This window comes from Meriones unguiculatus, chromosome 12 (assembly GCF_030254825.1).
Source record: "Meriones unguiculatus strain TT.TT164.6M chromosome 12, Bangor_MerUng_6.1, whole genome shotgun sequence".
NCBI lineage: Eukaryota > Metazoa > Chordata > Mammalia > Rodentia > Muridae > Meriones > Meriones unguiculatus.
In genome coordinates, this window is record NC_083360.1 from 431,026 (window position 1) to 458,937 (window position 27,912).

At 41.7% G+C, this 27,912-nt stretch overlaps 1 protein-coding gene across 6 annotated transcripts in view; it reads left to right on the top strand.

Annotated features, from left to right (window-relative positions):
* Positions 1-277: 277 nt before the first annotated feature.
* The window catches only part of Rfc1 (replication factor C subunit 1), a 74,235-nt gene continuing 46,600 nt past the window's right edge, over positions 278-27,912 (top strand). For 5 of the 6 annotated variants that reach the window (XM_021640669.2, XM_021640670.2, XM_021640672.2 and 2 more), the window contains exons 1-4: positions 469-626; positions 16,049-16,177; positions 22,988-23,063; positions 25,800-25,922. In XM_021640669.2, the coding sequence (XP_021496344.1) occupies positions 624-626; positions 16,049-16,177; positions 22,988-23,063; positions 25,800-25,922 (331 nt within the window). In that variant the 5' untranslated portion in view covers positions 469-623. Of the gene's footprint in view, positions 627-16,048; positions 16,178-22,987; positions 23,064-25,799; positions 25,923-27,912 lie in introns of all 6 variants that reach the window. The other variant, XM_060365270.1, reaches the window with a different exon arrangement.

Sequence of the window (27,912 nt, forward strand, 5' to 3'; positions counted from 1 at the left end):
AGAAGGAAAGAACTCCTGCAAGCTTTTCTTTAACCACCACTCGTGCACTCCATCTCCAATAGATAAACGTTAAAAAGTAACAAATATTTGCCTACTATCATGGTAGTTTTCTAACTATGGGTCTCTTAGTTCGAGCCAAAATCAATAGGTCAAACTTTAAAACGAAGATAAAACAATCAGACTAAAGTTTGACGAGAACAGTTGGTACGTGCGGTGCGCATCGACAGCTTTTCCTGCCATCGAGGGAGGGAGTAGGAACCTCTAGAAGCTCCTGCAAGCTCTGCCCTCGCAGCACTGTTCGCGGAAGGAAGCCACCTGAGCACCCGCCTTAGAGGAAGCCGGCCTCAGACGCCAGATTGGGCGACTCGCCCGCGATCGCACGCGCACTCCGCCCTACAGACGCAGCAACTCTCTGGCCGCACCGCACCCAGCGCGCAACTCCCGCCTGGGGGCGGGGCCGAGGGGGGGAGCGCGCGCCTCCAACGTCATCGCCGCGCGCCGCCGCCTGTGCTTTTGCCACTTCGCGGGAGAAGTTGTTGGCGCCAATGGATCCCGAGCCTCGATAACGGATTTCCCCAAGCCGCGGTCCTACCCACCTGCTCCTCTTCGGTCGAGGGGCTGCGATGGTGAGCCTCCCGGGAGGCCGTGCAGCTACAGAGGCTTTGCAGGCCGGGTGTGGACGGGACGCAGCGGCGCGGGGCGGGGAGGACGGTGCAGGGTGCGCCCAGGGCCCCTGCTTAGGGTGCGGGGCGCATCGCGGACGCGGCGTGCAGGGATGTGGCTGCTCCGCGGCGCGTCGCCACCCACCACCGACTCTTGGGGGAAGGGGGGAAGGAAGAATGTTGATTTGGACACGGCGTTAAAAGTTACTTTCGTGCTCAGCATTGTCCGGAGTCTCCCTTGGAAAGCTAGGAATTCAGGCTTTGGGAGGAGGAAAGTAACACTTTGCTTTCTCAGGGAGAAGTTGCTCGGGCCTTCATCTTTAATCAGCTTCCTGAAAGTGCGTCTCAGCTGTTTTGAGAGCTGATAACACAAGAAAGTTGCTTTACTTTGTTTAGAATAATTTATAGGAGTTGAACGGATAACCTGGTTTACCAGGAATAAAAAAGACACGGAGTAAAGAGGGATGTTATGTATTTGACAGCTGTCATTTCTTATCACCTCTTACAAAAAGTAGTCTTAAAAAACAAAACAAAACCTCAGTTCCAACCTCAGTACATGATTCTGTGTGATTGACATTCAAGTAGCTCGAAAGTGAAATAGCCCCTGGCATAGGAGACAATTACATATTTGAAATTTCAATTTATATATATAAATTGAAAGGACAACTGAAGATATTCAGTGAGTCTAGAAGTTATTTAGCAATTATACATATTATTCCTAAGCTTTTCAGAATGCCAGCATTCTAGGGAGAAAAGTGTTATGCCAGATTGGAAAACTTTCAGCTGCTTTCTATTCCGGGCTAGTGATGGTAGCCACCCAGGGCAGCCTTTTCATTATTAGGTTAATGTGGGAGTTGTTTGCTTTAAACATCTTCTAGAAATTCATTTAAAGTGCTTTTTTGAAAAAAAGACATTTTTATTGTAGTTATGGGTATATGTGTGTCTTTGTGTAGGCACAAATGAGTTTGAAGGCCCATGGTGGCCTGAATAGGGTGTCAGATTCTCTGAGCTGGAGTTACAGGTGGTTTTGAGCTGCTCTTTGTGGGTGTTAGTAATGGAAGTCCTCTGCAAGAACAGTATACACTCATAACCACCGCACCATGTCTCCAGCTCCTCCAGTTCATTAAAAAAATATTAAACAGAAAATTACTTAGTTTATGTGTATGAGTGCTTTGTCTGCATGCATGTATGTGAAGCACAAGCAGCACCGGGCCCAAGAAAGTCAGAGGAGGGCATCCAGGAGTCATACATGGCTTTGAACCATCATGTGGGTGCTGGACCCTGAACTCAGGTCTTCTGAAAGAGCAACAAGTGTTCCCAATTACCGGACCATGTCTCAGGCCTCCCAGGTGCATTGTTTTATTTTTTATTTTTTGAGACAGGGTTTCTTTCTGTAGTCCTGGCTGTCCTAGAGCTTATCATGTAGACCAGGCTGGCCTCTAACTCACAGAGATGCTCCTGCCTCTGCCTCATGAGTACTGGGATTAAAGTCATGTGCCATCACTCTCAGCAACAAAGTTCGTTGTTTTGAAGGAAAATTTTGGGTAATAGTATCATGTATCAGGTTTTGAACTTAGAATGTGTATAGATTAGGTTGGTCTGAACTCCCGATCTTCCTGCCGTAACTTTCAGGCATTTCACAGTCCAGTTTTATAGCAGTGAAGATAACCTTCTAAACAGTTTGTCATGCAGCTAATAGGATGATCAGCATTGCAGTTTGTGGAAGGTTGATGAGATTCTGAGTTTTGATGATGGAGAATGGGATAATGGCTTAGTGTAATAGTTAATATTAGTATGCTAATATGCTTAACAATTACCTGGTCCTATACAAATAGATTAACTTGTGTGAGTCTTAGCTCAGACTTCCAAGTGCTGGGTTACTGGTGTGAACCACTGGACCTAGTAAGTAGATTAATTTCTTGATTTCTGTTTTCTTATTTTCAAAAAGGATGGAGTGAATAATAACTATCTTGAGTAATTTAATGTTAAAAATTATATTTATTTACTTTTTTTGTGTTGTGTATGAGTGTGTCATGGCATAGTTGTGGAGAACCTAAGTTCTAGTTGTGGAGAACCTAGAGAACCTAGGTTCAGTTCCCAGCACCCACAGTGCAGCTTATGGCAACCTGACCCTCTTAAGTTAATTAAAAAAATAATGTATTTATTATTATTTTATGTGTATAAGTGTTTGCTTGCATGTTTGCATTTGTACTGTGTGTGTGCCTGGTGCCTGAAGAGGCTGGAAGATCTTCTGAAACTGGAGTTATAGGTTCCTATAAGCTGCTATGTGGGTGCTGGGAACCTGAGTCCTGTACAAGACCAGTAAGTTCTGTAAAATACAGGTGTAGTGGTATGCATATGTAACCCTAATGCTGGGGGAGTGAGCTTGGTGGAACCCTGGAGCTCATGGCCAGTCAGCCTCCCTGAATCATTTCCAGGTTCAATGAGAGACCCTGCCTCAAAAAATAAGGAGAGCATTTGAGAAGATACCTTAGTGAAACCTCTGGATTCCATCAGCATGTGCACATGTACCCACATACACATAAAACATAACATGCACATATGGAAACCAACAACTTTCCTTGCAAATAGTGTATGTACAGCTTTGATTCTAGACCTTGGCATGTAGTAGACATTATATAGTATATAGTTGTCCCAGCTGCTAATAATCTGTGTCTCCCCCACCCCCAGAAAGGACACTAGAAAATTACTTAGGGTTTTTCTTTTTGAGACAGGGTCTTATTGTGTATCTGTGACTGGTCTGGAATTTTTGTGTAGATCTTGAAATGAGAGATACTACTGCCTCTGCCTCTGATGGGATCAAAGGTATGCAACACTATATCCAGTCTGTGGTTTTTTTTTTTTTTAATTTTATAAATGTTTATATGAGCTTTTAAGGGTACAGTAAGCTGGGCATGCTTGTAGTCAGCACTTACAAACAGAGGCAGGAGGACCAGGACTTAAAGTTCAGCCTCCATTACATAGTTCCAGGCCAGCCTGCAGTATATGGGACCTTATCTCAGGAAATGAGGGAAAAAAGAGAAGAGAAAATAGGTGCATCGTAGATGCTTCTGATGTTAGGTGAACTTTTTGAGCATTTTGGCTCTTTCAGACTTTATTCTTTTTAGTCTCTCTGTATGTGTGTAGGGGCCAGAGGAGGATGTTGGGTGTCCTGCTTAGCACTCTTTCTCCCTGCTTCATCTTCTTGAGATTGAGTGTCTCATTGACCCTGCAGCTTGCTGTTTTCTTCTAACTCCAGTGAGCCTTATGTTTCTGTTCTCTGCAGGGCTGGAGTTATAGGCACAGGTAAGCCATGCCTAGTTTTATGTGGGCACTGTGGGTTTGAACTCAGGTCCTCATGCAAAACAGCAAGTACTTTGATTCACTCACTCATCCCCTAGACTCACCTTATTTTTAGACAGGGTCTCTCATAGAACCTGGAACTCAAGCAGTTGCCTAAATTGGCTAGCCAACAAGTTCCAGGTATCTTGTCTGTTTCTGCTTCACCAGTACGAGGATCACAGGTGTATGCCACCATACACCTGGCTTTTTATGTGGGCACTGGGGATCTAAACTCAGCTCCTCAGGCTTGTGTGGCAAGCACTTTACTAGCTGAGCCATCTCCCCACCTCCTGGCTCATTTTTGTAGTACTTAAAAGTAATCCTCTTTAAAAGGAATGGCTAAATTGATAACTTTTTACTTTTTGTTAAAAGGAAAAATTTCTAGAAAGTAGATAAAAATTTTGTATTGTGCTAGAGAGATGGCTTAGTGGTTAAGAGTGCCTACTGCTTCTGCAGAAGGACTCTAGTTCTGTTCTCAGTACCCACATCAGGTGACTGACAGCTGCCTGTAACTCTAGCTCCAAGGGAGCCAAGAAACCTGGTCTTTGAGGGAACCAGCACTCATGTGTGGGCGAGCATACACACACACACATTTGGTGCTGGAGAGATAGCTCAGCAGTTAAAAGCACTTGTTGCTCTTGTAGAGGACCTGGGTTTGATTCTTAGCACCCGCATGGTGGCTCACAACCATCTGCAGCTTTTTCAAGGGGAATTCAAAGCCTTCTTCTGACCCTCAAGGGCTCCAGGCATGTATGTGGTGCACATACACAGACAAAACAGCCAGACACATAAACAGATAAAGTAAATGTTTTGAAAATCAAATATTATATTGGTATTCAATTTACTCCTCCAGCAGTTAGCACAAAAAGAAGCCTAGCAGAACCCCAGAATAAAGTTTCATTTAATGAGTGTTTATTGAACACCTGTACATAAGTTATATTATAGGATAATAGTTCTTAACTTTTGTTTGGGCCACAATTCACTGTGATAAATATGGTGAGAGTTATGCAAATTTTCTGACCCACAAAAATGCATATGGGTGCATTATACATTATTGTAGGGGCTTCCCCCTCTTCTGAAGCCCATCTATAGACAGAAGATTACCTTTGCTCTGGAAGTTGTTGAACTTGAGGTCTCCAGCTTTTTGACTTTTAATTAAGGTGTCAAGATAATAGTCTGTTAAAAAAAAATGGTGCCAAAGCCAGGCATGGTGGCACTTAAGAGGCAGAGGCAGAGCCAGGCGTGGTGGCACACACCTTTAATCCTAGTATTCTGGGAGGCAGAGGCAGGCAGATCTCTGTGAGTTTGAGGCCAGCCTGGTCTACAAAGTGAGTCCAGGACAGCCAGGGCTGTTACACAGATAAACCCTATCTTGAAAAAGCAAAAAAGCCATAATTCCAACACTCTGGGAGGCAGAGGTACACGGATCTCTATGAGTTTGAGGCCAGCCTGGTCTACAAAGCAAGTCTAGAACTTGCCAAAGCTACACAAAGAAACCCTTAATTGGAACATAAGATTTTCAAGGGCAAAAACAAACAAAACAAAACAAAACAAAACAAAAAAGAGACAGAGGTAGTTGGAATTTCTGGGTGTTCCAGGCCAGCCTGGTCTACAGAATGAGTTCCAGGACAGCTAGGACTATGGAGAGAAACCCTGTCTCCCTCCTACCCCCAAAAAGGTCCCAAGACCAGAGATACCCAAATGCAAAAGAATAAAGAGTAAATACTTGGGTATCTGTATTTCATACCTGATAGAAAACAAGGATGAAACCAGAAAAGCAAGTAGAGGCCTCATGGGCTAAGTTTTAATACAAATGGGAAAAGCTGTATGGGAAAAGCTGTATGGGAAAAGCTGTACGGTCAGCTTTGCTCCAGGGAGAACGTAGCTTACTATGATGTGGAAGGTATCTGTAGAGTGGGACAAGGAAGCTCAGACTGCAGACTATTCAGACACCAAGCAGCACTTCCAAAAGGCTTCCTTTAAGGGAAGGGACTTGGACAGTGGTCCTCCAGAAAAGACAGGCTCAATTTCCAGGACTCTCAAGGCATTACTGCATGCACATGGTATACAGACATACATACAGGCAAAACAGCCATACATTATACTGGCTGGGTTTATGTGTCAACAGAGAGGAAGGAACCTCAGTTGAGGAAATGCCTCATGAGATCCAGCTGTAAGGCATTTTCTCAGTGATCAATGGGATAGGGTCCAGCCCATTGTAGGTGGTACCTTACCTGGACTGGTGGTCCTGGGCTCCATAAGAAAGCATGTGAAGCATACCAGTAAGCAGCACCCCGCCATGGCCTCTGCATCAACTCCTGCCTCCAGGTTCCTGCCCTGTTTGAGTTCCTGTCCTGATTTTCTTCAGTGATGAGCAGCAGTGTGGAAGTATAAGCCAAACTCTTTCCTTCCCAACTTGCTTTTTGTTTGTAGTGTTTACATGGCAGCAATAAAGACCCTAACTAAGACACATATTAAAAAAAAAAAAAGAAAAAAAGACTGGTGTGCATTTAGTTCAACCATATGCGTATGTTCAATAATTACACTATCTAACTGAAAACGTTGATTAAAAAAGCACTCATGTGAAATACGTTGATAATTTCCCTGTGAATTTGGTGGCCATTTAAAATGTTCAATATTTTTCTTTGCTAATTTTAAAATAGAGAAGTAGAACCAGTGTGTATTTTGGCAGTGCTCTGCAGAGCACTGCGGTCTGTACTTTGCATGAAATCATTTACTCTTCAAAGGCAAACGAACTCAGTGACATTATTTGTGCCCTCCCTCTTCCTTTTCATGTATTTTGTCAGTTGGTTAAGCTCCTAATAAGTAGAGAAAGAAAACAATGAGAGCTGGCGTGTGTCTGCTTCAGAGCAAACGTGCATCAGTTTTGATACTCTGGAGTTTCTGAAGCTGAAGGTCTAATGCTGTATTTCTTTTGGGTTTAGGAGGGTATAGCAAAATAATTTGTTTTTCACCTCTATTTGTTCTAAGAGATTTGAAACCAAGTTGGAAATGTCTTGGTACAGACTAAAACTTAGAAAGTGTACCCCTCTCTATTTTAGTACCCGACCAAGTCTGATAATTTAGTTTGGTTTGTATTTATCAAAATTCTATCTGGGTTGCCTGATTTGCAGCACTTTGTTCTAAGTCATCTTGAAGAATTGCTAATTACCCCGTAAAGAAGGGAACTGCTCTCTGTTGAGACAGTTTCATCAAGTAGCCCAGGGTGGTCTTGAGTTCCTGTTCCTCCTGTCTCAGATTCCCTAGAACTTGGATTGTAGTGATGACGAGCAATACCCCTTATATGTCAGACAGTCTTCAACTTAAATACTTATTTTCATCTATGTGTGTTTGTGTGCATCTGAGTGAAGGTCAGATGTGTGAGTTGCCCTTGGAGGCTACTCAGTAGGGATGCTGGGAGCCTAACAGGTCCTTTGGAGGAATAGAAAGTGTCTTAACTGGGAGCTATCCCTCCAGACCCAATCTTTAATTATGTATTTTTAAATTTATTTAATTTTCGGTTTTTTGAGAGGGTTTCTCACTATAGTCCTACCATGCATGCCTCAGAGATTTATCTTCTTCTGCTCCCTGAGTGCTGGGATTAAAGGCCTGCACCACCACTGCTGGCCCAATCTTCAATTCTAAAACTTTTGCTAGAGAATGGCTTCTTGGCATTCTCAGTTTCCCAGTCTGTGAATAAGAATCAGGGCTAACAACTTCGAGGCTTGTTATGTGGATTAAGCACGTTGACTTTGTCTGTCTGTCTACCTAGCTAGCTAGCTACCTACTTACTTACTTATCTACCTACTCACTTACGATGATGGCCTTGAACTGAGAATGATCTTGAACTTCAGTTCCTTCTACTTCCAAGTGTTGGTATTACAGGAATGTATCACTAACCCTAGCCACAATTTGTGTGTGTGTGTACGTACATGCCTGCCAGAGTACATTTGTGGACAGCAAAGGCAATTTGCAGGTGTGGGTCTTGGAAATTGAACTTAGGGTATCAGGCTTGGTGACAAGCACCTTTACCCAATGAACCATTACACTGGCTCTCCTGCCTTTCCCCCTACTCTCACTTTTTCAGCACTGTAGAGTGAACCTAAAGCCTTACAGATGATAGGCAAGTACTTTTGCCTGAGTTATATCCCAGACCTGTATTCAGTGTGCATGTTTGTTTTTAAATATTTCTGGGGAAAATATAACTCATCAGGTTTATGAGAGCTTAAAAATTACTGGTATGCTGGTTAAAGCTGTTTTGTTTCTTTGGTACACAAACACATATTTTGGCATATTTTACTGAATGGGTTACTTGTACTGACAGTCTGCAAGAGTAGAGGCCGCAGGGACAGGGAGCTGCTCTGGTGTCTGACATATGCTACATTTTTGTAACTCCTCTGGGGTCACCTACGACTGTTGGAAAGCACAGATACTTACATTATGGCTCATAACACTAGCAAAATTACAGTTATGAGGTAGTAACAGATAATTTTATGATGGGGGTCACCACAACATGAAAATTGTATTAAAGGGTCACAGCATTAGGAAGGTTGAGAACCACTGTTCTGTGGGCTAGCGAGATGCTCGGTGGTTATAAGGACTTGCTGTTCTTGCAGAGAGTGCAGATTCAGTTCCCAGTGCCCACTAGAGAATCACACCATTCCATCATTTCATTTCCAGGGGCCTGAGGCCTCTTTGGGTCTCCATAGGAAACAGGCATGTAGCATACACACACGCAGAGAAATACTCATCGTTACCAAATAAAATAAATTTATGATTTCGTTCATTACTTTGTGTCTAAAGTATTAAAACATTTCATGAGTGGGCATGGTGGCTCATGACTTTAATCTCAGCACCTGGGAGGAAGAGGCAGGCAGATCTCTGAGTTTGAGGCTGGCCTTGGCTACAGAATGAGTTCCAGGACAGCCAGGGGTACACAGAGAAACCCTGTCTCGAAAAAAAAATTTTTTTTTCATTGTTAAGAAGAGCGTGTCAGGAAGATTCAGCAGATCCAATAGGTAGCAGAAGCAGAAACAGTCCCCATTTATCTTCCCTGGCAGGGCTTCATTTTCTAGGCTCAGCTTTTGTTCTCTAAGGACAGACTGAATTGTAGAGAGACTGATGGAAGCTCTGTGAGAGCAGAGGGTTTTCTTTTTTCTCTTCTGTCCTGTGTAGTTTCTTCTGAGCACTAAACATTGATTGATCCATGCCTGTGCAAAGCTTTTAGAGTGGGTAGCCTGCCTGAATGAAGGAATCAGTGAGGGACCACAGAGTAGTGAGTGTTCTTCCCTGTACAGTTGTGATGTATCCTGTGTAATCATCTGCCCTCCCCCACCCCCCAAACCTTTTTCAAAGCACACTTTAGCACACTAAACACACCTGTTTAGCTCATGGTGTTTTCCTCAGGGAAGTTCTTGAGACACTGCCAGACTTTGCTATATCAGTAATGTCAGTGGTGTGTGCAGTGATAGTTTTGATTTCTAAAAGAAGATATTTGCTCAGCTAAAAATCGATTTTGAAGGAACAAGAAATGGCTTACTAAAAGTGAAAGTAGTTTTTGTCTTTTATGGCCACATTATTGTAATATGACATGAAAGTAAGGCATATGGATTTTATATAGAAGGTGGTTTTTAAAAATAAGTTCAGAATAATACACAGTGCTAATTTAATATCTTAAAGTGTGTTTCTCTCTGTGTGTGTCTGTGTGTGTGGGTTCAAGTAAGTGCATGAGGAATCCCAAGGAATATTCCTGATGTCCTATTACTCTCTATTCCATTCTTTCGAGTTAGGGTCTTTCTGAATCCTGAGCTAGCCAGCTCCAGCAGTCCTGTCTTTATGCCCACCCACATTCTAGTGCTGGGGTTACAGATGTGTGCAGCCATGTCTGGCTCTATGTGGGGCTGGAGATTTGAACTTAGGCCCTCATGTTTGGTGAGCATGCACTCTTACAGCTGAGCTCTCTCTCTCTAGTCTCCTTTACATTTTCTTAAAACAGAAAGAAACCACGTAAAGTTGTAGCAAAAATCCAACCCTGGGGGAGGGTTTGGGACTGTCTTGCTGTCTAGCCCTTTTGGCTTCGGATGTTAGTCCTCCTGCTCTTGCTTCCCCAGTGCTGGGGTTACACCAATGCCCAGCTAACGATTGCTTTAGTGCACATTATATTTAATTTGTTTAGCAATTAGTATGTTCCCTTCCATTGTTTTTTTTGGTTTTGTTTTTGTTTTTTTCCAGATAGGGTCTCGCTATATAGTCTTTGCTCACCTGGAACTCAGCTGGAACCAGGCTGTCCTTGAACTCCCAGAGACCTGCCTGCCCCAAGTGTGCATCACTACCTAAAAGTTGTTTTAAACTTATTTTTATTTTATGTTTATGGATGTTTGTTCCTGCATGTATGTATGTGCACCATGTGAAGCCAGGAGAGGGTGTTGGATTCTTGGGAACTGGAGTTACAGATGGTCCTTAGCCATCATGTAGCTGCTCAGATATTAATGCAGTCCTCTGGAAGAGCAGCCAGTACTCTTTATTACTGAGCCATCTCTCTATCCCCTTTGAAAGTTTTTAGTTTTTTAAGGGTTCAGCCAGCTAGCTGGGCATGGTGGTGCATGCCTTTAATTCCAGCACTTGGGCCACAGAGGTGATGGTGTGTGTGTGTGTGTGTGTGTGTGTATGTGTGTAAGTAATAATGTTGTGCCATTCTTGGTAGTGCAGGCTGTAATTGCAGCCACAGGGAGGCTGAGGCTGGAAGACCACAAGGTCAAGCCCTGCTTGAGTACAGAATAAATTTAAGGCCAGCTTGGGCAATTTAGTGAACCTTGTCTCAAAATAAAGATAAGAAATGGGCTGGGACTGTATCTTAGTGGTAGAATACCTGCCTAGTGTGGGCAAGACCTCAGGTTCAAGCCCCAGAACTGTAAAAGGTTGAAAATTTATAGTTCCTATTAGAAATCATGATTTGAATGCATGCCCTTCTAGCAAACTGTTGTAAAATGTTGAGCTGCATTTGGTGCAAGGGTTAGAGATGAGCTCCAAGCATAGTTCTGCTGACGTCATATCCAGGACTCTGCTTTGTGTTGTTTAGACGTCCATTAGATGTTACTGTCAGTAAAGGAGTTGTCAGACAGCCAGATGCTATTCCTCTAAATTTGATTGAACATTTATAGATGAGATTCATAACCTTTGGTCACTCAGATACTTGTCATATTTACCTATTTTTCTGCCACATTCAGAAGACCACAGTTACTTCTGAATACCTCTTAGCCGCGAGAACTTCTGGGGCCTTCCTGCCGTTCCAGGCATGCATGCTCTTTGCATTCCTGGCACTCCTCCAGGAAACCAGCCCAGCATTACTCCAGAAATGCCATGCAGAACACCTGTTCTGAGCGATACCCTTTTAAACCCTTTCTATTCTGTTGTGACTCATTCCTTCATCAAATGTTTACAGTTTTCTGGGCCCACCCTTGAATTTCTCTTTTTGATTGTAGATTTATTATTTTTATATTATGTATATGTGTGTATCTCTGTGTGGGTATGTGCTTGTGAGTTCAGGTGCCTTTTGAGACCAGAAGAGGACCTCTGGTCCTCTGGAGCTAGAGTTCCAGGTGCTTGTGAGCTGCCCTTTGTGAGTGCTGGGAATTGAACTCAGGTCTTCTACAGGAGCAGCACATGCTTAAGCCACTGAGCCCTCCAGCACCTTCCTGAATTTCCGTCTGTTTTGTTCTAGCATCCTCACCACAGACCAGGACGAGATTATAGGCTGCTGCTTCCTAGCAGTCCAGAAAAGTGTGAGCTTTCCTCCTGCTGTAAGGCTGAGTGAATCAGGCTTTGTTTCAGTGGCTCTGTCGCTGCCTTAGATGGCAGCATGCAGTCTTTGTAATTTGGTGAGGACAGTTGATTCTCCTAGGACACTAAATGACCAAGTCGGGGTTTAACTTGATGGCAACTGTGAAGATGGTAGTGGCGCTACTGTGACAGTCCCTTTTCAGTAGCCTTACCCCATCTTACTTATCTGCATTTTCCATTTCTGTGGTTGTTGCCTACCTGTGTGCTGTAGACTAAGCTAGCCTTGAATTGCTTTGATAGCTGATGCTGACATTGGATTCATGATCCTCCTCTGGTCCACCTTCAGACTGCTAGGGATTGCAGTTGTGCGTCCTAGGCTAAGTGCCATCTTCTTTCCCTCCTTCCCTTCCTTTCCCTCCCTCCCCATTACCCCTCCTCATTTCCTTCCTTCTTTTCCTTCCTCCTTCCCTTCTCCTTTCTTCCTTCCTTTTCTTAAGATTAAAATATATATATATATTTGCCTGTGTGTATATCTGTGTGTGTGTGTACGTGAGAGTCAGTGACCTCGGGCCAGAAGAGGGTTGGATCCACTGAAGCTAGAGTTATAGGCAGTTCTGAGCCAGAAGTGTGGGATCCAGACTAGGCTCCTCTGCTAGGTGGTCTGTGCTTTTCCACCCCGTCATTCCTTTTAGCAGTGTCATTATTGGGAGAAAAGGTATGTGCGTGTTTTGTTGGTATTTACATTTCTTTTCTAGTTTGCTTCTTATTAGCTTTGATTCAGTTTTCTGTTTGGTTGTCTTTTATTGGTTTGTAGAAGCCCATTTTTGTTTCATTCTTCTGTAGTCAAAATTCTTAATTTGTTTGAAGCAGGGGCTTGCTTCTATAGTGCAAACTGGCTTGAACTGGTCTTCCTGCTTCCCCTCCCTGAGGGCCGTCATACCTGCTTTTCTGTAGTGCTAGGGCAGGACCCAGGCCTTCCTGCCTAGTAGGCAGGCTCTCCACTCTCTAAACCACGTGTCCAGCCCCTTCTGTCTTTAAGACAGGGACTTACTATGTTGTAGTGGCTGGCCTTAAACTCACAATTCTGTTGCCTCAGCCTTCTGAGTGAGATGACCATGCTTGGTGAGCATCACCATGCTTGGCAAATCTGCCTTTATGGACATTTGACCTCATAATGTAGTTTGCTTAGAAGGTCTTGCCATTGTCAACATTGTAAAAGTAAATAAAAAAATAATTTTTTTTTCTTGGGTTGGCTAGATTAGTTAGCGTGTAAAGGCACTTGCTGCTAAGCCTGATGACCTGAGTCTGATTTCCTAAAACCCATGTAGTGGAAGGAGAGAACTGACTCCTGAAAGTTGTTCTTTGACCTCCACAGATATGTGGCCATGTACATACATATGCACACAGAATAAACAAATGTAAAAAAAAAAAAAAAGAATTAGTTCCTTTTTTTCACTCACTACTCAGCAGAATGTTCACCGGCAGACGAGAGAGGGGCTTGACACTTTATTTGGAGTAAGACTCAGTCTGTTCTGCAGATATTAAGGCTTCGAGGACCTGGAATACTAGACAGGAGCCGCTGCTCAGGAGAATGAGGGGATACCGCCATCTCTAAGCTCATTAGCTGGCTGCTCACCTTGTGTGTTTATGCCTTACTGTAGAGATATGTGGTGTTGAATAGCTTCCATTCTAGTAAATTTTTTTTTCCCAGAGTGTAGGTTTTTAGTATATATTGGGATAGAGCTGGGGTTTGTGATTTCTTCACCTTTGTGCCGCCGTCGGTGTAGGGATTGAAGAGTAGGGTGGAGTACGGAGAAAGGAAGAGAAGGAATGTGAGCAGACAGTTCTTAGGAAGAAGGGTAGCGAGCCGCTGAGTGCAGGGCAGACTTGCCTGCACATGCGCGTCAGTGCTACCAGTTGTTCCATTCCCTGAACAGTTGGCTTCCTTTAGTCTGTGATGTACAACAAAGTTGAAGAACAGGACCGTCATTACCATACTACATTTTGTTTCTTTTTGTGCATGTATGCCATCGCTTAGGTGTGGAAGTTGGAGGACAGCTTGTGGGAATTACTTCTCTCCAGGGAGAGAACCCAGGTCCTTGGGCAGACAGCAAGTGCCTTTACCCTCCAAGCCGTCTTGCTTGCTCCCTAATTACTAATTTAGGGTTTTTGCTATCTTTGTGGCGTCATCTGCATTATCTCTGCCCTTTTCTCTTTTTCTTTCATTTGTATGTGTTTAATTTAAGTAATCCTCGCTGTTAGAGTGAAGAATCTCTGTATAATTTTAAAAAGTGAGACTGATTAGAAACTGTCATTTCCTCCAGAAGCAATAAAGTAGTCAGCCTCAAGCTCAGTTCTTGGCAGGTTGTACATATGACTGTGACTTTATTGTTCTATTCTTCACCACCTGACACAAATGTCCTGATTTCATAGCCAAGGGCTGTATGCTTCTTTTATTCACTTTTAAATTTTATTATTATTATTAATATTATTGTGTATTTCTGTGTGTAAGAGAGAAAGAGAATGAGATATGTTTATGTAGGTGTACATACATCACATACATGTGGAGGTCAGAGGGTAACTTTCAGGAGTCAGTTCTCTCTTCCACCTCTACTTGGGTCCCAGAGACTGAACTTAGCTTTTGTTTGCTGAGCCATCACATTGGCTCTCTATGTATGTATGTGTGTATGCATGTATGTATGTATGTATTTGTTTATTTTTGTTTTTGAAACAGAGTGTCTTGTATCCCAGACTAGTCTGAAACTTGCTGTGTGTCCAAGGCTGGTCTTGAACTCCTGATGCACCAGCCTCTACTTCCTGATGACAGGCACATGCCACCAGCCTGGCAGCAATACTTAGATTTACTTAATAAATTAGAACTTTTTATATACCGGGAGCTCTGGAAAGGAAGACATGAAATCCTATGTCTTTGCTTAATAAGCAGTTCATAAAGGGGACATTTCAATGATGTGAGTGGATAGTAGCTCAGAAATGGAGAAGTTTTTGCTGAGCCACAATGATAATAGATGTTTAAGCTTTACAGCAGATTGAGATACTAATGAATTGCCCGAGCTCACACAAGTAGAGTGCACTAGGGCACAGATTCAAACCCAGGCTTCTCAATGGTAAGGCCTATTCACTTTTCTTTGTACTGCAGTTTCTTCATAACTAGATTGGGGGAAGGTGGGGAGCTGGGTATGGTGGTGCATACCTGTGAGGGCAGCAGTGGAGGGTGAGGGCGGAAGCAGGTAGATCTCTTAGGAGCTGGAGGTCAGCCTGGCCTTCAGAGTCTCACAACAAAATAAAAACAAAACAAAAAGGAAAGGTATGGAAAAGATATATGTAAATGACAAGGAAACTGGGTGCTTTGTTGTTTTTTTGAGGCAAGATTTCTTTGTGTAACCGTGGCTATCCTGGATTCTTTGTAGACTAGGCTGGCCCTGAATGCACAATAATCCACCTGCCTCCCTGAGTGCTGGAATCAAGGTGTGTGCTACCACACCTAGCTGAGTGCTTTTAATGTTGTTATATTGTGAAAATTTTTGATTAATTTAAATTCTATAGTTTAGCTCAGGGTTGCATAATGAAAGAGTATATTACAATAGGTACCAGGTACTCTATTTCTTTAGAGTTTTTAATCATGTAGAGAAAAATATTTTTTTGAGAATGAGCCCAGTTGTGAGAGTTGTTTTCTCAAAATGAAGTGTAAATTTGTGGCTGTGGGTGATGCTGAACTGTCTTCTCATCTGCCTGGGATGATGGGATTTGTATGTGCATGCATTTTCAGTCACTATCTGCTACTTGACTGTTAATAACTGTGCTGTCATTGTCAAAAACAGTTCTTTAAAACCATTTTGTTTTGTCTTGTTTTCAAGACAGGGTTTCTCTGTGTAGCTCTGGGTGTACTGGACTGGCTTTGTAGACCAGACCAGGCTGGCCTCGAACTCACAAAGATCCATTTTCCTCTGCCTCTCTGAGCACATGCACCACTGTGCTGGGCTACCAGGGAGAAATTTTACTTGTTTATTTTTGCCTTGCTTTTGGTTACATTCGGAGAGTTAATATCTCTTTACATTAGAAAAATTATTTTTAATTCAGGTGATTTTATAAGGTGGCTTTATTTATAAGAAGGGTCCTGCTGAATCCAGATGATCTTGCTTTGGAGAGATGACTGGGGTTAGGTCAGTAGAGTATGGTTGTCTCAGTAGTGACTGAAATTAGGATGTTATGTACTTATATTTACATGTCTCCTCTTCTATTTTTAGGACATTCGGAAATTCTTTGGGGTTATACCAAGTGGAAAAAAGCCTTTAAATGAGACAGTAAAGAAGAATGAGAAAACCAAACCTTCAGAGGGAACTGTCAAAGGAAAGAAAGGAGTAAAGGAAGCCAAGGTCAGTTTCCACATCAAGTTTGTAACTGTGAGATGACCAGTGAGCTCAGCTCCTAACCTTCTATCATTGAATAAGAGATTTCAGTTCAGGTAACAGAGGGGGAAGGAAGTAATAAGGCTGATGTGTCTAGCTGGTATAGCTTGCTGTGTTTAGTCCTGTTGTCCCCTCCCCCTTTCCTCCTGTTTTAGTTGTTCAAACTTGACATTTTGGGCTGGAGAGTTGGCTCAGTGATTTAGAGCCCTGGTTGTTCTTCTGAAGTCCAGCTTTGATTCCTAACACCCATGTGGTGGCTCACAAACATTTGAGACTCCACTTAGCATGGGCTCTGAGGCCTTCTTCTGGCCTCCTTGGGACCAGGCATGCATGCGGTACACAGACTTGCACATAGGTGAAATACCTGTACTCATTAAAAGCAACAACAGCAACAGAAACAAACAAACAAAACTTTCTAAGATCAAGACTTGCCAGGTGTGATGGTGTGGCATTGCTGGGAATGATCAATTGAAGAAGGTGAGGCAGGGGCATCTTGAGTTTGAAGCCAGGCTGGGCCACAAAGAAAACAAAGTAAAGTAAAACAAGTTTGCTCATGGAGACTCGAGGACCCACCATCATGCACACAGTGTTAGGCTCAGGGGAATGGAGGTTTTACAGGGCACTCATTCTTCTGTCCTTTTAGGCCAGAGAGGCTCACATATGCTATTGCTACTGTGTAATTCAGGCCATGCCCATGATGATGTATCTCAATATTGTGGCACTGTGTTTAACTGGTAAGAGTTTGCATAGCTCTGTAAGTTCATTTATCACTGTTTTACACTCTATATGCACGAGCTTACAATCCACAGTTGACTGTAATTTTCATTTAACAGTTAGGTGTTTTAAAGACCTTATAAGGAAGAATGGGTGGCTCACGCCTTTAATCCTAGCACGTTGGAGGCAGAGACAGGTGGATCTCCAAGTTCAAGGCCAGGTTGGTCTACAGGGTGAGTTCCAGGATAGCCAGGGCTACATAGGGAAAGAAACTTTGCCTACAAAAAAAAAAAAACAAACAAAACAAAACAGCAGCAGCAGCAGTAACAACAAAAACAAACACAACAAAAATGGAATACAAGGAAGAATGTTCTTTTAAATTCCATATACCTATCTGGTATTTTTCATTTCTCACTGAAGAGCTGAGTTTTCTTCTGATACTCTTTTTTTCAACCTGAAGAATTTTCTTTAAATTCCTGTTTGGGACAGATGCTGTGTGTATGAGAGTATATTTTGCATTCATCTTGAATGACATTTTTGTTGGGTATGAAATTTTGAGTTGCCAGTCTTCTGTTTTGACCCTTTAAAGATGTTTCTCTGTGCTTTGCCCAGTTTGATGAGACAGCAGTCTTATTGTTTTCTTGGTGTGTAACTTTTTTCCCTCATATTTACTTTTATATCTTAATAAATTTCTTATTAAAAATTTTACATTTAGTATGTGTGCTGTAACTGTATAGGTGTGGTTTTATTTTCTGTTTTTTGTTGACACAATTATTTTATAAATTTATTTGAGATAGTGTCTTACTATATTGCACTGGCTGATATAGAACTGATTTATGTAGATCAGGCTGACCTTGAACCCATAGAGGTCTGCCTGCTTCTGCCTCCCTGAGTGCTGGGATTAAGGGTGTTTTGCTATTTTTTAAGGTTTATTTATTTATTTATTTATTTTTTGCTGTGTGTGAATGTTTAGCCTGCATGTATGTATATGTACAGTGTATGTGCCTGGTGCCAGGTACCTCACAACTGGGTTTACAGATGGTTGTGGATGCTGGGGACCAAACCCACATCTTGTGCAAGAGCAGCAGGTGTTCTAACTACGGGGTCACCTTCCTAGTCCCTGAGCTTATTTACTTTACATCTTTGTCTAATTTGGTACCTTTTTATTATTTGTGTATTCTGCCTTACTCATTCTGTGTCTCTGTGTGAAAGTCTCATGTGTCCTAGACTGTGTAGCTGTGACTGACCTTGAACTCTGGTTCTCTTCCTCCTGCTACCTGAGTGTGGCAATTACAGATGTGAGCTAGCACACCTGGTCGCTCCTCTAAAATTAAAAATTACATAGTCTATTAGTAATGCCTCAGTGCATTGAGACTTGTTCCTTTTTTATTCTTTTTTCACACTGGGCACTTTCTCTTTACATCCTTTGGAGACAGAGTCTTCCTATGTTATTTTTAGGCTTGTCCTGAACTAGTGCCATCAAGAGATCCTCCTGAAGCCTGGGACTACCGAATTTACTCTCTTTTAATCTTCAGTTTCATTGCTTCTCTCTTGTTGCCAATTTCTTAAAGGTTATTTTAATTTTAATTGTATTATTTAATTCTGGAATTTCTGTTGTTTATTTATTTATTTATTTTTTCTGTGTGTATTTATAGTAGCTATTTAAAGGTTTTGTCTGTTCATTCCTGTATCTGGAGTCTATGAAGACTAGTCTCTCTTAAGTGTCTTTGCTTTTGAGTCAGAAGGGCATATTGTACTCTGTTTTGGGTGCCACAGCAAGATACTGTGGACCCAGTGGCTTAAATAGCACAAACTTACTTTCTTTGAGTTCTGGGGCTTGTTTGTCTGTGATCAGGGTTCTCTGGTTGGCATAATTTCTAGTGAGGGTTCTTGCTTTGCGGATGGCTATCTTTCTTGTGTCCTCATATAGCTCTCTTTGGGTGCTTGCATCCAGTCTCTAACATTTTATCCATGGCCACCTCAAAGTAAGTTCTTTCTATTTCAGTCACACCCCTCCTCAGTATTGATTCATTCTACCATCAAGTATAAAGACTAGTATCATTTACACTTCATCTAAGTCCAATCTAAATATGGCTTGGAGGTATGATTCATTTTTTAGGCAAATTCTGCTGCAGTTGTGAAGCTCAGAAATGCACTTTTGATAGCGGTACAGATACAGAGTAGCTATTTCCATTCTTTATTTTTTTACGATCTGTTTATTTATTTTACATACGAGTGCTCTGTCAGCATGTAGACCTGTATGCCAGAAGAGGGCATCAGATCCCAGTATAGATGGTTGTGAGCCACCGTGTGGTTGCCAGGAATCAAACTCCCCTCCCCCCTCCCCCTTCTTCGCGCATGCCCCTTCCCAAGTCCACTGATAAGGGAGGTCCTCCTCTCCTTCCTTCTGATCTTAGTCTGTCAGATCACATCAGGAGTGGCTGCATTGTCACCTTCTGTGGCCTGGTAATGCTCAGGGGGAGGTGGTCAAAGAGTAGGCCAATCAGTTCATGTCAGAGACAGTCCCTGTTCCCATTACTATGGAACCCACTTGGACGCTAAACTGCCATGGGTTACATCTGTGCAGGGGTTCTAGGTTATTTCCATGCCTGGTACTTGGTTGGAGTATGAGTCTCTTGGAAGACCCCTTTGTTCAAATTTTCTGGTTCTGTTGCTCTCCTTGTGGGGTTCTTATCCTCTCCAGAGATATTTCCATTCTTAAGAGGGAAGGTTAATGGCTTTCAAGCAAGTCCAGAACCTAGCAAAGGAAATTCCATTATATTCTAAGTTGCAGTAATAGTGTTTGGTTTTATAATCTCTTTTGCAGACCTACTGGTGTTCCATTTCTGTAAGGATAGGCTTTAAAAAAAACCTCTTTAAGGTTTTTTTTTTTTTTAAATCTGTTTTAAAATTATTTATTTTCATTGTTATGTGCATTAGTGTTTTGCATGCACTAATGGGGTGGGGGTGTCAGTTGTGAGCTGCTGTGTGGGTGCTGTGATTTGAACCCAGGTCCCCCTGGAAGAGAAGTCAGTGCTCTTAACCGCTGAGCCATCTCTCCAGTCCCCTCTTTAGGGTTCTTTTTTCTTTGAGGCTTCAGGTGAAGGTTGCTTGGTTGTTTGAAACCAAAATGTTCTCCCTACCTTTTGAAAGTGAAGAGTCAGTCCTAAGGATCTCTTAGGATTAACCTTATTGGCCTAGCTATGTAATATAAGAAGTCAGGCAGGAGAATTTGTTTTCTACTGTTTTTGTCTTCTTTAGTTGAAATTGGCAGTGTGTCTGCATGTATTAATACTCTTCAATAATAGTTCAAATACACCCTTAATACTTTCTTCAGAATATCCTGTCTCAGTTTCACAATGTGGACAGTCTAATAATTTTCCAAGTCATCAAGTTGTGGTTAATTTTTGCTTAGAAGTACTTCAGTTCACTTTTCTTTAGTTCACCAACTTTACCCTAAGTTGTCAGAACTTGTACCTTTAACATTGTTTCAGAATCTCTAGCTCAACACTGAATTTTTCTTGTTTTTCATAGAGCATTAGAACACAGCCAAGTTCTTTATCTAAAAGTAATTTATGTTTATATATATATATTTTTTTATATGTATGAGTGTTTTAACTGTATGTATGTATATGTACCACTTGTGTGTCTGCTGCCTACAGAGGCCAGAAGAGAACTTTGGATCCCTTGCAGCTGGAGTTATAGATGATTGTGAGCCACCATTTGGGTGTTGGGAGTTGCTACATCCTATGCAAGAACAACAGAAACAGTTGCTCTAAGTTGCTGAACCATCTCTAGTCCATATCCAAATTCATTCATTCTCTCTGGGACAGGGTCTCACACTGTAGTTCTGTTTGACTTAAAACTCCCTTTATACACCATCCTGGCCTCTAACTTAGAGGGATTGCCTGCTTCCATTTTCTAAGTGCTGGGATCAAAAGCATGCACCATCAGCCTTTATCTTTATAAATTTCTTTATCTTTTTCTTTTTCCTCTTCCTCCTTCTCCTCCTTTTTTCTTTCTTTCTTTCTTTCCTTCCTTCCTTCCTTCCTTCTTTCTTTCTTTCTTTCTTTCTTTCTTTTTTTCTTTCTTTCTTTCTCTCTTTTCTTTCTTTCTTTCATTCATTCAAGACAGGGTTTCTCTGTGTAGCCCTGGCTGTCTAGGAACTTATTCTCTAGATCAGGCTGGCCTTGTTAAACTCAGAAATCTGCTTGCTGCTGCCTTCCGAGTCCTGGGGTTAAAGGCATGCACCAGCACTGCCAAGGTCTCTGCTGTGGTCTTCAAAAGCATATTACTGTTTTCACCAGAAAACTCAGTTGGCTGGTCTTTAACTTTCATTTTTCTTCTCTTCTTTAAATTTTATTATGGTGATATTGAGGTTGTGTGTAAGTTAGGCAAGCTACTCCTGTCACCGAGCTACACTCCCAATTCAAATGTTCATGGTCATGTACATGTTTTCCGAGATGAAAAGTTTGCACTGTATCTCTGTTCTTTATTATGATTATGATTATTATTTTTTTGTAGCTCTGTTCTTTTTCATGAGCCCTCACTGGACTCATGTTTTTACTTTCAGTTCCTTCATGGCATTCTGATCTTTTTCTAGCATCTGTCTTAAAATCCCTCCAGTATCCACTTAGTACCTAGTTTTTAGATATATTTTTAATAGAATTCCATTTAGAACTAAAAATCTCTGTAGGTCAGCCTATCCAGTGAAATAAATAAATTTATTACTAAGAATTGTTTCAGAGGGTTATAGAAGCTGACAAGGTTTGCAGTTCATAAGTTGGAGACCTCGGAGTTTTTTGTCCAGGTGTAAGGCCTCAGGACCAGAATAGCTGAGCACGTGGGTCTCATCTAGAGTAGACTGGAGGCCACCAGAAGTGGTGGTCCAGTTCCAGGCCAAAGGCAGGAAAAGCTGATGTCCTAGCCAGAAGTCAGCAGGAAGAATTCTCTCTCTTTCCAGGGAAGGTTAGCTTTTTCTTTCAGGGCTTCAGCCGATTTGATAAGGCTCAGCTAACTCTGGGGGAGGGACATCTTATTGTACTGATTTAAATATTAAGCTCATCCAGAAGCACCTCACACAAAGATTGGAGTGATGTTTGATCAGACATCTGGATCCTTTATGATTCCTTGTCGACATACTTAACCACCACATGGGTCACATTTTCTGGCTTTTTTTGTTATTTTGGTTTTATTGTATTATATTCTGTTATATTTCCTCTAAACAGTGTTTTTTTTTTGTTTTTGTTTGTTTGTTTGTTTGTTTGTTTTGTTGTTGTTGTTTTGGCTTAGTAGGTAGTTAACTTGACCAAACTCAGGCTCCAAATTCTTGCTTTCTGTCAGATGGACAGCAGGTAAAATTTTGGTTTAGTTTAATTTAGCATTTTTAAATGTTTACCTTCCAAGTACTAGAAGTTATTTTATTACAACAGTACAGGAGAAAGCAGGAGTTTATAGGAAGAATTTGAAACTTTCTTTCTAGAGATTTGTCTTTGCACTTTAGAGTTACAGTAATTGCCTTTAGTTTATTTTTCCTGACCTAGTTCTTTGTTGTATTTGTAAATTGTAATGGTCCATTTGTCTTTTTTTTTTCCTTTTTAAAATTATGTTTTTGAAGTTCTATTTTAATGGACAGAAATACATAGATATTTTCATCTTCTAAGTGATTTTTCACCCATTCAGGGACATTCAAGATCTAATAACATCTGATATTCTTTTACTCTGTTATGTGTGGGTTAGTGCTGAGCATGTAGCTAAATAACAGTGTAGCTTTTTCTCTGAGTCTTCCCTCCTGGTGCAGCTCTGGTCTTGTCCTGTTCAGCATGAGCATTCCGGACATTTGGGCTAGATAACTGTTGCATTACATGATGTTAGTAGCACTCTCTTGTACTCTAGATGCCATACCCCATCTCCCATTTTGTGATAAACAGTGTCTAGATAGCAACAGATGTCTCCATGGAGCAAAATCACTTCAGTTGAAAGCTACTAAGTCCAGGTCTAATGAGGAAGGTAGGCTAAGTTGTATAGCCTTCCTTTGTTCTGATTATACCCTGCTGTCTACAGGTTAACAATTCCTGTAAAGAGGATGCCTCCAGGTCAAAGCAACACAGCAAGAAAAAGAGGATCATCTATGATTCAGGTAATGTTTTTTAAAGAACTTTTAAAGGCTTAAAAATCTGTTACTTACCATGTAATTGTATTTTCCAAACTGTTGTCTGAGGCAGACATGTCGCTATGACATTAAGAAATACTGTGTGAAGAGAGCTCAGGTAGGTAGTGCTTGGAACAGTTTTTAACAGCAGAACTTACCAGAACCTAAATATGTTAATGTGTTAAAGGTTTGTTTAGTGAGGGATAGAATATGTAGCATGTCTCAGATTTTGAGAGTGTGGCTTGCTTATCTGTCTGTCTCTCTGTCCATCCATCCATCCATCCATCCATCCATCCATCCATCTATCTATCTATCTATCTATCTATCTATCATTTGATCAAAGGGATCATATCAAAAGGCCTTATACATGCTAAACAAGTGCTCTGCCACTGATCTGTATTCTCTGCTCATATTGTCAAAAAATATTCCCATTAATTTTTTTTCAAGTTGTGGTTTTTAGAAGTTGAATTTGAAAAAAAAGGAAAAAAAGGAAGATAAAAGTACCATACAATGCTGCTGTTCAATCAAATATTGGTTACATTTAATTAATTAATTTGTGTGTATGTGGCTATGTGTATGTACCATGGCGTGAGAGGATGTCAGAATACAACCTATAGGATCTGGTCTCTCCTGTCGCTGTGTAGTTCCTGGGAATTGAATTCAGGTTATCAGGCTTGGTGGTAGGTGTCTTTATTTGTTGAACCAACTTGCTGGCCCCAAAACAAGTATCTAAAGTTGATTAAAGATTTGATAATTTCATTCCTAATGAAGAAGTAATAGCACAGTGTAAAGGATTTCTTTATCATTTATTTGTTTTGTGCTGCCACACTGAACTGTACCCAGTGCTGTTGATTTGTTGAAACAGTGTTATGTTGCCTAGACTCTTAAGTAGCTGGGCTGCAGCCATCACACCTGACGTAGCTTTCATTTTACCTGTCTGCCCCCACCCCTTATTTGAGTCAATGTAGCCCACATTGGTCTTGAATTCCCTATGTAGCTGATGATGACCTGATTCCTAATCTTACCTCCACCTTTTAAATTCTGAAATTATAGGCATGTGCCTAGTGGATGTAAACTAATGTAACCTAAGGAAGCATTTGTGTATTGCTAATATTTTTGTTTTTCCTTTATTTGGTGATAACTGAGATGGGCCCTACTGTGTTGCCCAGGTGGTCCTGACCTTCCGGGCTCAGGTGCTCTTCTGCCTCACCTACAGTAGCTGGAAGTTCTGGCGTGTCATAGCTGTTGTGACTTCCACAGTGTTAGTAATCAGCTCAGCTCATGACTGAATTTTCAAGATACTTAAATATTTACTAAGTTACTGTACGGAGCTTTATCATGAAGATATTGAAAGTGTGTCTGTATTTTTTGAATTTCTTCATGGAAATAACCATATTAAACACTAATTTAAAGCAGTATGAGCTGGGTATGGTGACATTCCTGTAATCCCAGCACTCAGGAGGCAGGTGGTTCTCAGGCCAGCTGAGGCTCTGGTGAATCCCTGTCTCAGAACCAAAACTCTAAACCAACCAGAACTTTTGTATTGACAGAGAAAGAGGAAGGACAGTGAGTTTATGAATGATCTGCTTTGTATCCTGCCTGTTAGGTACTTGGGCTTTGCGCTGACTTGCTTTACGTAGTCCGGCCAAGTAGGCAGAGTAATCAGTGATATCTCCCCAAATCTACCATCCAAGTCCTAGAACCCGTGAACCTGCTAGGTTAAGAGCAAAGGGAAATAAAATCTGTAAGATTGGTTCAGGTGCCTAAAATAAGATGGGCTCAGTGTGTCTAAGGAATAGGAGGCAGAAGAGAATTGGAGAGAAATTAAGAGTGTATGAAGGCACACTTCTTTAATCTCAGCACTCAGGAGTCAGAGATAGGCCTGTAAGGTTGATGCCATCCTGGTCCACGTAGAGAGCTTCAGGACAACGTAGAGAGACTCTGTCTTAGCTTCTTACCCCCTAGTCTCCTCCCTCCAAAATATAGAGAATAAGGTTAAAAATCACAAGAAGGGTAGCACTCTGCTTGAGGGTATTTATTTGTGTGTGTATGTGGTGCAAGGGAATTGAACACAGTGCCTTGAGCGTGCACATGCTGTGCAAACATTCTACCCTTACGCCACATCCATAGCTCTTTAAAAAATATTTTTAAAAATTAGTGACGTGAGGTCTTGTTAAGGTGCCTGTGCTAGCCTTGAGGTCACTTGTATCCCAGACAAAGCTCAACTATCAGTCTCCCTGGTCAGTGCCACCCTGCCCAGTTTCTTGGCTTTGAAGATGGGAGAAGAGGTTAAGAGCTATGTATTGATGGCAGCCACTAGCAAATGAAAATGACAAAGAAATGGATTCTTCCCTAGAGAGCCTGGAAAGGTTCATGTCCCTGCTGATGCCCTTATGAGACCTGTGTCAGCCTTTGCCCAGACTGTTAAAGATAGTATGTCTATGTTGGATTTTCTTTTTCTTTTCTTGTGTGTGATGGCTGTGTGTGTGATGTTGTGCATGTGGAGGATAGGTAATGATTTGGGGAGCTGGCTTTCTCCTGTGTGGTTCCTGGGGACAGCACTTAGGTTACCAAGTTTGGACCTTTACCCACTGGACCATGGTCCCGGCCCACATGTAAAGTAATGTAAAAATTCAAGACATGGTCCTTGGAGGATTAGCCCGTAATGACCACTTTAAAAATACACGAATGTCTCCTTTCATAGTTTTAACGTTTCTCTTGTAGATTCAGAATCAGAGGAGACCGTACAGGTGAAAAAAGCTAAAAAGAAAACAGAAAAATTGCCGTTGTCTTCTAAACCTGGTAAAGTTTCTCAGAAGGATCCTGTTACATACATTTCTGAGACGGGTAAGGTCCCGAATGTATTCATTCTGTCTGTTTTGAATTGTGTCTGTCAGAGGAAGGGTGTGATCATCTTTGGAATTTTTTGTGTGGTAAAGATCTAGTCACTGGTGAGGATCAAATCCAGAACCTCATGCAAGCTAGGTAGATACTCTACCGCTATATTCTTAGCCCTGGGGGGAGAGTTTATCTTTTTTTTTTTTTCCTTCACAGAGCTGAGGATTGACCCTAAAGCCTTTGCATTTGCTAGGCAAGTGCACTGAGTACCACTGAGCTAAATCCCCAACCCCCAGGGGAATTAGAAAAAAAAAAAATTTGTTTTATGTGTATAGTTTTTTTGTTTTTGTTTTTTTTTTTTTTTTTTTACATATATATCTGTGCCTGTGGAGGCCACATGAGAGTGTTGGTTTTCCTGGGACTGGAGTTACAGATGGCTGTGAGCCTCTCTATGGTACTGAGTACTCCGTTGTGAAAGAGTAACTAGTTCTCTTATTTTTGTTTTATCACTGGACTGTCTTGACCTGTCAGCCACCCAAGTAAGGACACGGGGACTTTTTGTTAATATGAAAGCTTGGCCTTAGCTTAAGCTTGTTCCCAACTAACTCTTATAACTTAAGTTAACTCATTTATACTAATTACATTCTGCCGTGGGGCTTGTTACTCTCCTCATCCCGGTACCTGCTTCTTCTCTGCATCTGGCTGGTGAGATTCTGTGCCTGATTCTTTTCCAGAGTTCCTATCTCTGTGGGTGTTTTGCCTATCCTCTCCTGCCTTTTATTGGCTGTTTAGCTCTTTATTAAACTAATCATAAGGTGATGGAGAAGAATGTTTAAAAAATAGAGACAGGTGATACTTCATAGAAAATAACAATACCAAAGTCTGGCCTGTACTCGACTCTCTGTTATACAGAAAACAGCAATTGACTAATACAAAGACAACCTTTACAAAACGAGATTATCCCAATTTTTTTTTTTTTTTTTTTGGTCATCCCCTTCCCCAGATAGGGTTTCTCTGTGTAGCCCTTGCTGTCCTGGATCTTGTGTTCTGGAGTCAAGACCAGGCTGGCCTTGAACTCAGAGATCTGCCTGCCTCTGACTCCTGAGCGCTGGATTAAAGGTGTGCACCAGCACTGTCCAGCAGTTGCTAGTCCTCTTAACTGCTGAGCCATCTCTCTAGCCCTTGAACTATTTTTTGAAACATTTTTAATAGACAGATGTATTTCTTAGAACAGGGGCAGATTGGTATTTTTAACTTTTTTGCTATGTTGCTAAATATCTGCTTAGGCACATTGTATTTGATATTTGACTGTGTGTGAGGGGTAAGGGAAACAATATGGTAATAGGTCTATGTTTTATGAGATTTTTATGACCACTGTTCCCCCCCCTTCTTCTTCTTCCTTCTTCTTCTTCTTCCTTCTCTTGCTATATAACCCTGGCTGGCCTTGAACTCATGTCAGTCCTACCTCAGCCTCCCCATGTGCTGGGATTACAGGTGTGTGCTGCTACATGTGACTTAGTGCTTGTTCCATTCAGCTGATGGCATGCGTCTGTAAAAGTAAGCGTTGTACTTCTCTTAGCTAAAATTGTGGGGTACAGTATACCCATTATCTTAGCTATATAGCTGTTGCTGTGACAAAACACTAGACAGTTTGAGGGAGGAAGGATTTATTTTGGTTCCTAGTTTAAGGTGATACAGTGAGGAAGCCATGGCAACAGGAACTTGAAGCTGGCCACATTACATCCACAGCCAGGAATCGGCTGAATGCTGCGCTCATCTCTTCTCTAGTTGAGGATCATAGCCCTCAGGTTGGTCTTGCCGTAGCGGGTGGGCCTTCCCACCTCACTTGATCAGTGGAAGATACTTGTGCTGCCACTCCAAAGATCTGTCTCCCGTGTGATTCTCCCGCTCATCAAGTTGACAGTTAGATTAGCTAGCATACCCATCTACTGTGATGGTTAGTATTATATGCTATTCTATCTTCCCATAGGATTTTAGA